General features: G+C 52.8%; 1 protein-coding gene across 2 annotated transcripts; it reads right to left on the bottom strand.

Moving 5' to 3' along the window:
* Positions 1-60: 60 nt before the first annotated feature.
* YJU2B (YJU2 splicing factor homolog B) lies at positions 61-15581 on the bottom strand. 2 transcript variants are annotated; one of them, XM_055238169.2, is made up of 10 exons: positions 15483-15581; positions 11297-11493; positions 9177-9230; positions 7250-7332; positions 5767-5822; positions 5394-5454; positions 4240-4382; positions 3978-4150; positions 918-1056; positions 61-765 (listed from the first exon to the last, which is right to left on the bottom strand). In XM_055238169.2, the coding sequence occupies exons 2-10, from the start codon at positions 11297-11299 to the stop codon at positions 287-289; spliced, it is 1191 nt and encodes a 396-aa protein (XP_055094144.1). In that variant the 5' UTR covers positions 11300-11493; positions 15483-15581; the 3' UTR covers positions 61-286. The 2 variants fall into 2 exon arrangements, with proteins under 2 accessions (XP_055094144.1, XP_055094145.1); XM_055238170.2 differs by lacking the exon at positions 15483-15581 and adding an exon at positions 11603-11963.
* Between the last annotated feature and the right edge of the window lie 34 nt (positions 15582-15615).

The following is a 15615-nucleotide window of genomic DNA, read 5'->3' as shown; positions in this document are numbered from 1 at the left end:
TGCCAAGCTTGGTCAAGGTGGCGGGGGGCGGGCAGCCCCAGGGTCCATCTAACAACCCAAGACAGGGAAGAGACATGTCTTTAATGTACGGAGTCTCACAAGGCACAAACACCCTCACCAGGACCAAATAAATAACTCCACGGTTGCAGGAAGGCGAGGTCTGGGGAGGATGCGGCATCTGAGCTCTCCCAGGGCTGGTGGGCGAGAGGGGGTCTGCAGTCTGTGAGGGACCTCCTGGGTGTGTCCGGGCCTCTGGAGCGGGTCCAGTCTCCAGGATGGGGATCGCTCACTCACTCTCCGAGTCGGAGTAGTCCGCCACGAGGGAGGAGCCGAGACTACAGGGGTGCCGCGTGTCGGGGGTGTCAGCTGCCTCCTGGGAGGAGCCTGCTGGCGACAGGGGCTCGTCCTGACGGCTGCCTTCCTGCCCCCTCGGCCTGCTGCACTTAGGGGTCTCAGCTGTTTCCGGAGGACAGTCTCCGGGGGACATGGGCCGGTCCTGAGCAGCCTCCTCTGGTACCCGCGGTTCCCCAGACTTGGGAGTGTCGGCCGCATGCTGGGGGCTCTCTGGGACGTCCCGAGACCTCCGCCGCACGATGCCCAGGTCCCCCACGGTGATGGGGGAGGTGGCAAGCGCGGTTCTGCGGCTCTGTGCCAGCTTCTTCAGGACACCGCTGACCTTGCTGCTGGAGGCGGATCCGGGGGCGGAGGGGAACCAGGAGCGGCTGATGATCTCGGTCCGCTTGAGTTTCTGCTTGTCCTCGTAGGCTGGAGGAGAGGAGAGGACATTTCAGCGGCGGCAGGGGAGGGGGTCCAGAACTGCCCTCTGGTAGACCAGAGTCCACTCATGGCTGAGGACCCCCCATCTCCAGGCAATTCTGAGCCTCCCTGTCCCCTTTTCCCCCTGGCCTCCTACGCACAGTCCAGGGTGTGGAACTTCAGCAGAGCCGCCAGCTTGCGGTCATCTTCCGTCTCAGGCACCAGCGGGATGGTCAGGCTCGCCTTGGCCTGCAAGGCCTGGTCTCTCTCCTCCTCCTCCTGGATGGCTTTTTTCTTTTCCTGTGTTGAGGGCCAAGAACACCAGAGATAGGGGGTGTCAAAGCCCTGTCTCTTCTGTGTACTAGGGGGCACTGCTCCAACTCTCAGGGTCTCATTTACTCTTCTTTTTTGAGACAGAGTCTCATTCTGTCGCCCAGGCTGGAGTGCAGTGGCACAATCATAGCTCACTGCAGCCTCCAACTCCTGGGCTCAGTGGAGGCTTCTCTTAGGTCAGCCTCCCAAGTATCCAGTACTACAGGTGTGCACCACCACGCCCAGCTAATTAAAACATTTAGTTTTGTAGAGGCTGGGCCTGGTAGCTCATGTCTGTAATCCCAGCACTTTGGGAGGCCGAGGCGGATGGATCCCTTGAGGCCAGTAGTTTGAGACCAGCTTGGCCATCATGGCAAAATCCTGTCTCTATTAAAAATACAAAAATTAGCCAGGCATGGTGGCATGCGCCTATGGTCCCAGCTACTCGGGAGGCTGAGGCATGAGAATCGCTTCAACTGGGGAGGTGGAGGTTTCGGTGGGCTGAGATCGTGTCACTGCACTCCAGTCTGGGCGAAAAGGGGAGACCCGAGATCATGCCATTACACTCCATCCTGGGCAATAAGAGTGAAACTCGGTCTCAAAAAAAAAAAAAAATTAGCCAGGTGTGGTGGTGGGTGCTCATAATTCCTGCTACTCTGGAGGCTGAGGCAGGAGGATTGCTTGAACCCAGGAGGCAGAGGTGCAGTGAACCAAGATTGCGCCACTGTACTCCAGCCTGGATGACAGAGCGAGATAACCACTGTCTCACAAAATTTTTTTTTTTTTTTGTAAAGATGGGGTCTCACTATGTTGCCCAGGCTGGTCTCCAACTCATGGCCTAAAACAGTCCTCCCACCTGAGCCTCCCAAAGCACTGGGATTACAGGTGTGAGCCACCATGCACGGCCTCATCCCACAAATATTTCTGGGATACCCACCTTGTGCTAGGCTTTGTTCTAGACACTGGGGATACAGCGGCAGGCAGGGAAAAACCCTTGCCCTCGTGGAGCTGGCCTCTAGTGGTCAGAAAGTGATAAGGAGAAAAAAAAAAGCAGGACAGGTAGGTAGGGGATGGGCTGGGAGGTTCCATTTAAAATGTGGTGGCCAGGTTGGGTGCAGTGGCTCACGCCTGTAATCCCAGCACTTTGGGAGGTCGAGGCAGGTGGATCACATGAGGCCAGGAGTTCGAGACCAGCCTGGCCAACGTGGTGAAACCCAGTCTTTACTAAAAATAGAAAAATTAGCCAGGCATGGTGGTGGGCACCTGCAATCCCAGCTACTTGGAAGGCTGAGGCAGGAGAATTGCTTGAACCCGGGGTGGAGGCTGCAGTGAGCCGGGATCATGCCACTGCACTCCAGCATGGACGACGAGCGAGACTCAGTCTAAGCAAAAACAAAAAACAAAAACCCAACAACAACATTAGCCAGGTGTGATGGCTCATGCCTGTGGGTCCCAGCTACTTGGGAGGCTTACTGGGGAGGATTGCTTGAACCTGGGACGTCGAGGCTGCAGTGAGACATGATTTGCCACTGCACTCCAACCTGGGCAACAGAGTGAGACCCGGTCACAAAAAGAAAAAAAAAAAAAAAAGAGAAAAGAAAAGGAGGCAACGAGGTAGGTATCTCCCATGGCATGGTGAGGTAGGGGTGAGCTATGGTCTCAATGTCTGTGTCCCCCAAATTGATATGTTGAAGCTTAATCCCCAGCGTGACGGTGTTAAAAGATGTGAGGCATTTGGGGAAGTAATTAAGTCAGGAGGGCTATGTCCTCACCAATGAGATTATTGGACTTATACAAGGAGGCCCGAGGGAGCTTGTTTGTCCCTTCTGCCACATGAGGACACAGTAGAAGCCACCGTCTATGAGAAATGGGCCCTCACCAGACACTGGATCTGCCAGCGCCTTGATCCTGGACTTCGTAGGCTCCAGAACCATGAGCAATAAAATTCTATTATTTATTTTGGCCGGTCTTGGTGGCTCACACCTGTAATCCCAGCACTTTGGTAGGCCACGGTGGATCACTTGAGGTTGGGAGTTCGAGACCACCCTGGCCAACATGGTGAAACCCCGTCTCTACTAAAAATACACAAATTGGCCAGGTGTGGTGGCTCACGCCTGTAATCCCAGCACTTTGGGAAGCCGAGGCGGGCGGATCACCTGAGGTTTGGAGTTTGAGACCTGCCTGACCAACATGGAGAAACCCCATCTCTACTAAGAATACTAGCTGGGCGTGATGGCGCATGCCTATAATCCCAGCTACTCAGGAGGGTGAGGCAGGAGAATCACTTGAACCCGGGAGGCGGAGGTTGCGGTGACCCGAGATCATGCCATTGCACTCCATCCTGGGCAATAAGAGTGAAACTCAGTCTCAAAAAAAAAAAAAAAAAAATTAGCCAGGTGTGGTGGTGGGTGCTTATAATTCCTGCTACTCTGGAGGCTGAGGCAGGAGGATTGCTTGAACCCAGGAGGCAGAGGTGCAGTGAACCAAGATTGCGCCACTGTACTCCGGCCTGGATGACAGAGCGAGATGACCACTGTCTCACAAAAAAAAAAAAATTAATTTCTATTATTTATTTATTTTGAGATTGCGCGGGATGGGGGGGTCTCACTATGTTGCCCAGGCTGGTGCTGAACTCCTGGCCTCAAGCGATCCTCCCAATGTGCTGGATTACATTACAGGCGTGAGTCACTGTGCCCTGCCAAATTTCTACTGTTTCAGTCTATGGTATTTTTTATTATAGTAGCTGGAATGGATTAAGACAGGGCATGGTCACCATGTAGCAGACGGGGAAACTGAGGCTCAGAGGGTACAGTGGCCTGCTCAAAGCTAGGATGCGGTGGGGTGAGGGCTGGACCCGGGCCTTGGTCCACCATGCATCCTCTCCGACCCTGGGCTGGAGCCCCCCTCACCCGGAACCTTCTCCGCAGCATGCTGTTGAGGGCGAAGTCGTCCTTCCAGGCGCTCTGGGCCTCCTGGATGTGGCTCAGGGTGGGCAGCGCCTTCTTGAGTGTGCTGCGGTCAGCCTCACCATGCTCCAGCCGGAACATGGCGTCCGTCTCCAGCTTCTGCTTCTTCTCATGCTCTGCAACGACCAGAGCTCGGCTGGGCTTTGGGGGCCCCAGTGCAGACTCAGGGCCAGGGCCCCCAGGCAGGTAAGTGGGTGGCGCTCACCTGTGGTCAGCACCTGCTCATTGTCCGCCATGTCCCAGCGCTCCTCCTTGCGCTGGGCGCCACTCACGATCACGTAGTCACAGTTGGCGGGGTCCGTCTGCATCTCGATGTAGTTGACACAGAGGTGGCATTTCATCCGGAACCTGGGAGGGAGCGGTGGGCAGAAGTCAGGAGGCTGTGGCTGTGCCCCAGGACAGCCCTGTCACCTCTGCCTGCTTCCTTCCCCCCAATGGTGTCATTTGACAAAAATTCACTGAGCACCCACTGTGTGCCGTGTAGAGCCACGGGCAAAAGGGGCATATCTGGGCACCCAGAACAGACTTTCTGTCAGTGGGGCTGCAGTTGGCTTATTCATTTGTTCATTCATTCATTCACTCATTCATTTTTTTGGTTCATTTATTTGTTAATTCATTTGTTCATTCATTAGTGCATTTGTTTGTTCGTTCACTGATTCATTTGTTAAAGTAATTCATACATTCATTTGCTAATCCATCCATTTGTTAATTCATTCATCATTTGTTCATTCATTTGTTTGTTCATTCATTCGTTCATTCATTTGTCCATTAGTTCATTTATTCCACAAACCCGCCCAAGACAGGCTGCTCTGTGGCAGGCTCAGTGCCAGCTGCTGGGGACATTGCTGAGTAGTGGAAAAGCCAACCTGCTCACGGAAAGGCTGACGTTCCAGCAGGGGCCACCTTGATACCAAGGGCACAAGCAACCAGTGTCGAGTCTCACTTTAGAAAAGGTGTCTCTGAGGGGTGCTGTTTGAGCAGAAACCCCGGGTGAGGGAGGAGCCTTGGAGCTACCTGGGGAAGAGCATTCCAGGTGGACGCACAGAGGTGGGTGTGTCCCTGGGGTGTGTGAGGGACAACAAGGAGGCCAGGGAGGGGGACAGCAGGAGGAGGTTAGGGTGAAGAAAGGACAGGCAGAGTGTGTGGTGCCTTGTGAGCCAGGGGGAGGACTTGGGCTTTTACTGAGGAAGGGGGGAGCCATGGAGGATTGCGGGGGTGAGGCGTGCCCTGATTCACCACCAGGGCGATTTCCAGGAGAGTCCTGCAGGTAATGGGCTCCCCCCAAACTCAGGCTCTTTGTAGCCCCCTCGCCCTGTGGCCACCCCACCTGTTCCCAAGATGCCACCAAGCCACCCTTACCTGTAGATCGGGGTTGTGTAGTAATTGCCCACCTTCTTCTTTTCTGCGTTGTAACGAACACCTGGAAGGGGGTCAGGCGGGGGTGGTAATTTCATTGCCATCTGAATTTTGCAGATGGGTAAACTGAGGTACAAAGAGGCTCACTGTCACTTGCTGAGGGTTCCCCAACTAGAAAGAGTTAGAGACGTGATTGGAAGCCAGAGCCTGGCTTCCTAATCCCTCTGCAAAGGGGCTTCCATGGCCAGCCAGTCACTCGGGTGCCCGTCTCCTCCCTCATTCCTGATCAGGACCCTCCCACCCCCACCCCAGCGGCACTCAGCAGTTAGGGGGTCTGATGTTTGCAGGACTGAATGGTGGGCGGGCGGAGGCTCACCCATGCCGATGTGGTTCTTGCAGCCATCGCACCAGATGTTATACGGCATTTCGAATCTGCAAAGACAGACAGCATCTTACTTGCACTTGTCCACTTGGACACTCCCTGGGTCTCCACACCTGCGACTCTGGCGGTGGTTGTGATTTGAGGGGTGGGGTATTAGACTGCCCCCTGTTAATGGGAGTTGCTGCAGTCACATTACACAGGAAATGGATACATGGAAGAAAAAGAATCACAACCATTGTAACTGAGCAGGAACTTCCTGCCTGCTCAAAAACACTGACCAGGTCCAGGGACAGCCGCCTTTGGGTGCTGCTGCGACTTTTTTTTTTTTTTTTTTGAGACAGAGTCTTGCTCTGTTCCCCACGCTGGAGCGCACTGGCGCAATACCAGCTCACTGCAACCTCTGCCTCCTGGGTTCAAGCAATGCTTATGCCTCAGCCTCCCAAGTAGCTGGGATTATAGGTGTGCGCCACCAATTCCGGCTAATTTTTTTTTTTGAGACGGAGTCTCGCTCTGTTGCTAGGCTGGAGTGCAGTGGCACGGTCTTGGCTCACTGCAACCTCCGACTATCTGGTTCAAGTGATTCTCCTGCCTCAGCCTCCCGAGGAGCTGGGATTACAGGTGTGAGCTACTGCACCCAGCCTAATTTTTTCTATTTTCAGTAGAGACAGGGTTTCACTGTGTTGGCCAGGCTTCTCTCAAACTCTTCGCCTCAAGTGATCCACCTGCCTCACCCTCCCAAAGTGCTGGGTTTACAGGTGTGAGCCACTGTGCCCAACCACGATCACTGTCTTTTTTGAGAGTCCTACATGATCAAGTCCAGGCTGGCCTGCTACAGGATGAGATACAACATGGAGCAGAGCCAGTTGTACAGGTCAAGGCCCTGCTAAACCAGCCAGTCCCCAGCCAGCCAACTCTGAAACACATGGGAGCCCAGCCCAGCCAAGCCCTTCCAAGCCCAGCAGAGATATTTTGCTGAGCTGCAGATATGTGAGCAATAATAAATGCTTATTGTTTTTTGTTTTTTTTTTTTTCTGAGACGGAGTCTTTCTCTGTCCCCCAGGCTGGAGTGCAGTGGCACGATCTTGGCTCACTGCAAGCTCCGCCTCCCAGGTTCACGCCATTCTCCTGCCTCAGCCTCCCACGTAGCTGGGACTACAGGCGCCTGCCAACACGCCCGGCTAATTTTTTGTATTTTTAGTAGAGACGGGGTTTCACCGTGTTACCCAGGATGGTCTTGATCTCCTGACCTTGTGATCCACCCGCCTCGGCCTCCCAAAGTGCTGGGATTACAGGCTTGAGCCGCCGTGCCCGGCCATGCTTATTGTTTTGTTACGTGGCAATAACTGACTGATACAGTGACTTCCTGCTTTATGGAATGAAGACCCTGCAGCACTGGGCCAATGAGGGGACTGAACTCTCCTTGAGACTGAAGGAAGGGGGCAGGATGGTGGGGTCCTCAGGTGATGCCGGGCCTTACCGGATGATGAGGATGCCCTGTGACAGTTTCCGAGCCCGCTCCCGAAGCGGGTGGCTGTTGTGGTATCGGTTGAGAGAGCCATGCTGTGTGGAGAGGATGGGGAACGGATTAGTGCTGCTGAGCTGGGGGAGCTCACGCTTTTCTGCCACCCCCACTGCTTTGGGACAAGTGCCTCACGGGTGGGAGAGGCCTTGATTCTTATGTCCTGCAGGACGGGTGTTCATAGCAATAAGGGGGCATCCAGGTCTTACTGGAACACGTAGGCTTGGAACCAGGAATGTGAGTTTGAATAGTCCCTCTCCCATTTATTTATTTATTTTTTGAGACAGAGTTTTGCTCTTGTTGCCCAGGCTGGAGTGCAATGGCATGACCTTGGCTCACTGCAACCTCTGCCTCCCGGGTTCAAGTGATTTTCTTGCCTCAGGCTCCTGAGTAGCTGGGATTACAGGCGCCTGCCACCACGCCCGGCTATTTTTTTGTATTTGTAGTAGAGATAGGGTTTCAACATATCACCCAGGCTGGTCTCGAACTCCTGACCTCAGGTGATCCACTTGCCTTGGCCTCCCAAAGTGCTGGGATAACAGGTGTGAGCCACTGCACCCAGCCCCATTCCCATTTATGAGCTGAAAGAGCCAGGGGACCCTGGGCAAGTGACCTCATGTTTTACCTTCCCGAGCCTCTGTTTCCCGTCTGTCAACTACGTATAATGGTCATTATTACTTCCAGGTTTTATGGGGAAGATGAGGTGAGGTGACAAGACTGGCAAACATTCACTGGGGACTTCATGTGCATCACCTCATTTTTTTTTTTTGAGACGGAGTCTCCCTCTGTCACTAGGCTGGAGTGCAGTGGCGTGATCTCGGCTCACTGCAACCTCCGCCTTCTGGGTTCAAGTAATTCCTCCTATCTCAGCCTCCCCAGTAGCTGGGACTACAGGCGTGAGCCACTACGCCCAGCCAATTTTTGTATTTTTAGTAGAGATCAAGTTTCACCATGTTGGCCAGGATGGTCTTGAACTCCCGACCTCGTGATCCACCTGCCTTGGCCTCCCCGCAAAGTGCTGGGATTACAGGCATGAGACACCGAGCCGGCTTTTTTTTTTTTTTTTTTTTTGAGGCAGAGTCTGGCTCTGTAGGCCAGGCTGGGGTGCAGTGGCATGATTATGACTCACCGCAGTCTCCTCCTCCTGGGCTCAAGCAATCCTCCCACCTCAGCCTCCTGAGTAGCTAGGATTTATCCCTCAATGATTCTGTGAGGTCAGCCCATTTTATTTCCCCTTCTGAAGTATGGAAAAACTTTGGCATAGAGAGGCTAAATCCTATACTCAGGACGAGGCAGCTGGGACACTCGGGCCTTACTGAGCACCTACTCTGTGGGGACACGGCCACAAATAAGACAGACGAACATCTCTGCCCTCATGGAGATAATGTTCTAGTGGGGGAGATGGACAAGACACAATGAATTAATAAGTGAGGGAGTTATAAGGGCTATGAGGTTGTTTAAAGTGCTCAGCAATGCAACAGAGAATGAGTCAGTGGTCAGGGAGGACCTCTATGAGAAAAGCACTTAAGGAAGTGAGAGTATGGTGAAATGGATTAAGAGATTCCAGGCAGAGGGGACAACCAGGACACCAGAAGTGCTGGAGCTGGGGAAGCCAGGGGATCTGACCCTTCATCTGTGCGCTCTGCCTTATCCTGGGCCTCTGCTGTAAACACACTATATTCTATGCTGGACATGGAGTTACAGGTCCCTGAGGAGAGCCGCAGTTATCACCCAAAAGTGAAGACAGCCTCGAGACTCAGGTGATGAGCAGAAGACAAGAAGACCTTGGGGGCCACCTATCCTTCCACAGCAGTGGCTCTAACCCCAGAAGGGGATGACGTGGGTCTTTTTGCTACGGTGGACCCGGAGTGGGGAGCCTGCTTACCTTCTCAGGGTTGAAGTCCGGAGGATAGTACTTGTTGACCCCTTTCCTTTCACCCTGCAAAGCAGAACAGAGACATGACTCAGAGAGAGGCTGATATGGTTTGGCTGTGTTCCTACCCAAATCTCATTCAAAAAATTTTTTTTTGATTTTTTATTTTACTATTAATTTTTAGAGACAGAGTCTTGCTCTGTCACCCATGCTGGAGTGCAGTGGCGCGATGTCGGCTCACTGTAACCTCTGCCTCCTGGGTTCAGGCGATTCTCCTGCCTCAGCCTCCTGAGTAGCTAGAATTACAGGCATGTGCCACCACGCCCAGCTAATTTTTGTATTTTTAGTAGAGATGGGGTTTCACCATGTTGGCCAGGCTGGTCTTGAACTCCTGACATCAAGTGATGCACCCACCTCAGCCTCCCAAAGTGCCGGGATTACAGGCCAAATCTCATCTTGAATTGTAGTTCACATAATCCCCATGTGTCATAGGAGGGACCTGGTGGGAGGTAACTGAATTGAATCATGGGAGCTTTTCCCCCTTGCTCCTTCTTGTTGCCGCCATGTGAAGAAGGACGTGTTTGCTTCCCCTTCCGCCATGACTGTAAGTTTCCTGAGGCCTCCCCAGCCATGCTGAACTGTGAGTCAATTAAACCTCTTTCCTTTATAAGTTACCCAGGTTTGGGTATGTCCTTTTTTTTTTTTTTTTTGGAGACAGTGTTTCACTCGTGTTGCCCAGGCTGGAGTGCAATGGCGTGATCTTGGCTCACTGCAACCTCCGCCTTCCGGATTCAAGCAATTCTCCTGCCTCAGTCTCCCTAGTAGCTGGGATTACAGGCATGTGCCACCACGCCCAGCTAATTTTTTTGTATTTTTAGTAGAGAGACGGGGTTTCACCATATTAACCAGGCTGGTCTTGAACTCCTGACCTTGTGATCCCCCCAACTCGACCTCCCAAAGTGCTGGGATTACAGGCGTGAGCCACCGCGCCCAGCCCTTGGGTATGTCTTTATTAGCAGTGTGAGACTGGACTAATACACAGGCTCCCTCCAGGAAACCTACTTGTGCAGCCTCAGGGGGCAGGACCTGGATAAGGGGGACTCGGGGACATCGTAGAGGACAGTGCTGGGCTCAGTGTCTGATTGGGGAAGGGCTACTTGGGCAAAACACCCATTGTCATTGCTTTGGAAAATTCCATGAGATTCAGATGCTCCTATGGTGGCTTTCACACTCTTTTGGGGACTGTGATTGGTGGTAAGAAGTATTTAACTTTGCCACCGGGCAGACACACATGTAGTACCATTGAACACAGGTCTCAAGGAAGAACACTGAGCCTGGCTGAAGAGTCGCTCTTGTTTTCTTCTTTTTTTTTTTTTGAGACAGAGTCTTGCTCTGTCACGCAGGCTTGGGTGCAGCGGTGCAATCTTGGCTCACTGCAACCTCTGCCTCCTGAGTTCAAGCAATCCTCGTGCCTTAGCCTCCTGAGTAGCAGGGACTACAAGAATGTGCTACCACATCCAACTAATTTTTGTATTTTTTTTTTGAGACTCCTAATCTTAAATGATTCGCCTGCCTTGGCCTCCCAAACTGCTGGTATTACAGGCATGAGCCACTGTGCCTGGCCTTGCAATGGTTAATTTTATGTTACATGAATTTCACCTTGTTAAAAAAAAATGAAAGAAAGAGAAAGGAAGGGGTAGGGGAGGGGGAGGGGGAAGGGGGAAGGGGAAATTTAGGTTGAGTGTAGTGGATCACTTGAGGTCAGGAGTTTGAGACCAGCCTGACCAACATGGCAAAACCCCGTCTCTACTAAAAATACAAAAATTAGTGGGACGTGCTTGCTTGAACCCAGAAGGTGGAGGTTGCAGTGAGCTGAGTGTGTGCCACTGCACTCCAGCCTGGGCGACAAAGTGAGACTGTCTCAAAAACAAAAGAAAACGAAACAAAAAAATTTAAAAAGCGCCGGCAGGTGATGTTAGCGCACAGCCACATTTCAGACCCACTGCACCAAAAGATGATGACCCAGAGATTGAAATCATCATCTTAGAGCTCTGGGAGGGGAGGAGGGGCTGCTTCCAGGGTCCTACAAAGACTGGGAGAGAAACCCAGGGCACACGAGGCTGTCTACTCACCATCTTGGGAGCTGGTCCTCACCCTCAGGGCGGACGATCAGAAACTGGCCTTGTGAACACACTGCCCTGTCCTGACCTCTTACAGAGCCTGGCAGAGGGTCCAAAGGCTTCCCTGCAAAGATGTCGTGGGCCGTGTGGTGGTTCCAGCTTAGACAAGACTCCCGCCAGGTGTAGGAGGCATCCAAAAAGCGGTGTGTCTGTTTAGAAAGAGAGAGTCCTGTCCGCTCTACAGCCAATATACGCATCACATCTGACACTTTCATCCCTCTGTGGCCCCCACCGGGTCCAGCACCCATTATCACTCACGTGGGCCAGCACAGTCTTCTCTTCTTTCTCCCAACTCTGCCCTTGACACTTGCTCTCCCCACAGCTGCCCAGGGGATCTTTTTGTTTTTTTGAGTCGGAGTCTCACTCTGTCGCCAGGCTGGAGTGCAGTGGCACGATCTCTGCTCACTGCAACCTCCGCCTCCTGGGTTCAAGTGATTCTCCTGCCTCAGCCTCCCGAGTAGCTGGGACTATAAGCGTGCGCCATCACACCCAGCTACTTTTGTATTTTTAGTAGAGACAGGGTTTCACCATGTTGCCCAGGATAGTCTTGATCTCTTGACCTTGTCATCCACCCGCCTCAGCCTCCCAAAGTGCTGGCATTACAGGCGTGAGCCACCGCGCCGGGCTGGGATCTTTTAAAATATGAACAAACGTGTCACTCTCCTGCTTAAACCCCTCCCATGATTCATATTGTTTTTAGAATCAAGTCAAACCCCTTCCCATGGCCTGTGGGGCCCCTGCCTGCCTCTCCAAGCCCAACTCTTACCCCTTTATCTCTCACTCACTCTGTTCCAGCCACATTGGCTTCCTGGCTGTCTTCAAAGGCCAAGTGCAGCTGGCCTGCACCTGCTCTTCCTCAGGTTTGCAATTTCTTTGTTACAGGCTTTTATTTATTTATTTATTTTTTTTGAGACGGAGTCTCACTCTATCACCCAGGCTGGAGTGGGGTGGCATGATCTTGGCTCACTATCTCTGTCTCCTGGGTTTAAGTGATCTCATGCCTCAGTCTCCTGAGTAGCTGGGATTACAGGTACCCACCACCAAGCCTGGCTAATTTTTTTGTATTTTTAGTAGAGACAGGGTTTCACTGTGTTGACCAGGCCAGTCTGGAACTCCTGGCCTGAGGTGATCCACTTACCTAGGGCCTCCCAAAGTGCTGGGGTCACAGGCACAAGCCATTGCACCCAGCCCCTTGTCACAGGTCTTGACCTACATATCATATTCATCAAAGACCTCATCCGGCCAGGTGCGGTGGCTCACACCTGTAATCCCAGCAGTTTGGGAGGCTGAGGCAGGTGGATCCCCTGAGGTCAGGTGTTCAAGACCAGCCTGGCCAACATGGTGAAACCCCATCTCTACTAAAAATATGAAAATTAGCCGAGTGTGATGGTGCATGCCTGTAATCCCAGCTACTCGGGAAGCTAAAGCAGGAGAATGGCTTGAACCGGGAGGCGGAAGTTGCAGTGAGCCAAGATGGCACCACTGTACCCCAGCCTGGGCTACAAAGTGAGACTCCGTCTCAAAAAAAAACAAACAAAAAAACAACGACCTCATCTGACCACCCAATCCATAATCGCTTGTTTCCTGGAATTCTGATCATATCACCCTGTGTTGGTTTATGTCTCCCCGGGCAGGTCACACTGTGCCATATCCCCAACACCTAGGACAGTGCCAGGCCCAGATAAATGTCAACTGGGTAAACTACTGAGATAACTGAATGAGGCTCCATAAGGGTCACAGTCAGTGCAGGTGACCCAAGTGGGAAATGCAGGGGCTCCTCAAACTAGGGGTGGTGAGACCCCCTCCCTTGCATGTTTGGAAGGGAGGCTTTTAGGTCATATAGAAGGAAGTTCTTCACGCCTGTAATCCCAGCACTTTGGGAGGCCGAGGCGGGTGGATCATGAGGTCAGGAGATTGAGACCATCCTGGCTAACACGGTGAAACCCCGTCTCCACTAAAAAATACAAAAAATTAGCTGGGCGTGGTGGCAGGCACCTGTAGTCCCAGCTACTTGGGAGGCTGAGGCAGGAGAATGGTGTGAACCTGGGAGGCAGAGCTTGCAGTAAGCAGAGATTGCGCCACTGCACTCCAGCCGGGGCGACAGAGTGAGACTCTGTCTCAAAAAAAAAAAGAAGGAAGTTCTAGTTTACACTAAAGAGAGACTCCGTGACGCAGTGAAGCGTAGCCTAGAACAGAGATTGGCAAAGTTTCTCTGTCAAGGGCCAGAGAGTAAGTATTTCCAGCTTTTTAGGCCACATTATCTCTGCCCCAACAACTCAACTCTGCTTTCATAGCTAGAAATCAGCCCCAAACAATATATAAATGAATGGGCATGGCTGCATGCCAATATAAATTTTATTGATGGACACAGAAATTTGAATTTCATATAATCGTCATCTGTCACAAAGTTATTATTCTTTTGATTTTTCCCCAACCACCAGAAAATTTAAAACCATTCGTGGGGGCCAGACTTGGGGGCTCACGCCTGTAATCCCAGCACTTTGGGAGGCGGAGGCAGGTGGATCACTTGAGGTCAGAAGTTCAAGACCAGCCTGGCCAACATGGTGAAACCCCGTCTCTACTAAAAATACAAAAATTGGCCGGGCCTGGTGGCATACGCCTGTAATCCCAGCTACTGGAGAGGCTGAGGCAGGAGAATCGCTTGAACCTGGGAGGCGGAGGTTGCAGTGAACCGAGATCGTGCCACTGCACTCCATCCAAGGTGACAAGAGTGAGATTCTGTCGCAAAAAAAGAAAAAGAAAGAGAAAGAAGCTGATGGAAGAGCTTCTGATGGAGTGGAGATGGTGTAGTGAGATGGTGAGGCAGTGGTGCAAAGTCCCGGATATAAACTGTTGTACCCTCGGCCGGGCGCGGTGGCTCACGCTTGTAATCCCAGCACTTTGGGGGGCCGAGGCGGGTGGATCATGAGGTCAGGAGATCGAGACCATGGTGAAACCCCGTCTCTACTAAAAATACAAAAAAATTAGCCAGGCGTGGTGGCGGGCGCCTGTCGTCCCAGCTACTGGGAGAGGCTGAGGCAGGAGAATGGCGTGAACCCGGGAGGCGGAGCTTGCAGTGAGCGGAGATCGCGCCACTGCACTCCAGTCTGGGCGACAGAGTGAGACTCCGTCTCAAGAAAAAAAAAAACACAAAAAACCACAAAAAAACACTGTTGTACCCTCTCACCTTAGTCTTGGATCCTCCAACTATAAAGTGTGCCCCCTAGATTGGATTATTCCAAGGTCCGTTCCAACCTAAAAATACTTTTGCCAACAAAATAGCTAAATGCCCCTTGAGGCGTTAGGGGACACGGCTCCCTGGGTTTGAATCCCAGCTCCACTCCTCATTAGCTGGATGACCTTGGTCAGTGTCTGCGCTTCCCTGGGCTTGTATTTTGACACCGGTAAAGGGCGAATGATGACAAGACTGACTTTCTGGGGATGCTGTGAATCAATTAACACACGGGAAGAGCTTGCAAAGAGCAAATACTCCGTTTACAGGAGCTTGAGGGTGTGTGTGTGTGTCTTAAGATGGTTTTGTTACCCCAGTAAATGGCAGAAGGGGCTATCGGGTGGGCGTGTAGATATCTCCGGTCCTTGGTGCAAAAGTAATTACCGACCCTGTTTGTCCTGGGCTTACAGCTTGGGCTCGGAGCTCCACCCTGCTGCTTCCTATCTGCTTGACTTGGGGCAAACTGTTTTCTCTCTCTTAAGCCTCATTTTCCTTATGTGTAAGATGGCTGGTTAAGGCATTCAGGGCAGCGCCTGACGCCGAGTTAAACGTTGGCAGTTTAGTCATTTCTCCTGCTCACGGTTTTACAAGAATCATTTTTATAAAATCTGGTGAGGTAGGGACTTACTGGTCCCATTTTCCCGATGCAAAAACCCAGGGCCCTTCAGGCATAATATAGATCCGGGCTAGGATGGGGCCGGGTCCCGGGCACTTGGGTCAGGGGTCTCAGCTGGGGCCTCAGGGACTTTGGTCCTGGCTGGGACCTGGGCCGGCTCCGGGCATCTAAATCGGGTCCTCAGCTCCGCGTCCCCCGACGCGGACGGGCGCGCCAGGCGGCTCCGAGGCCAGGGTGGGGCGGCTACCGGACCCCCGGCCCTCCCCGCTCCTCCGCCCTCCGGCACTTACCTGCCCTCCTCCCGACGTCACGCCCAGACCGTGCCCGGAAGTGCGCGCTGAGAGCGCGGTGAAGCTGGGCGCCGTCTCCGCGCCCCCCGGACGCCGGCGTGAGGCGGGGCGAGGCAACAGCGCCACGCTGATT

This window comes from Symphalangus syndactylus, chromosome 13, assembly GCF_028878055.3.
Source record: "Symphalangus syndactylus isolate Jambi chromosome 13, NHGRI_mSymSyn1-v2.1_pri, whole genome shotgun sequence".
In the NCBI taxonomy this organism is placed as follows: domain Eukaryota; kingdom Metazoa; phylum Chordata; class Mammalia; order Primates; family Hylobatidae; genus Symphalangus; species Symphalangus syndactylus.
This window is presented reverse-complemented; position numbering and strand designations above follow the sequence as displayed.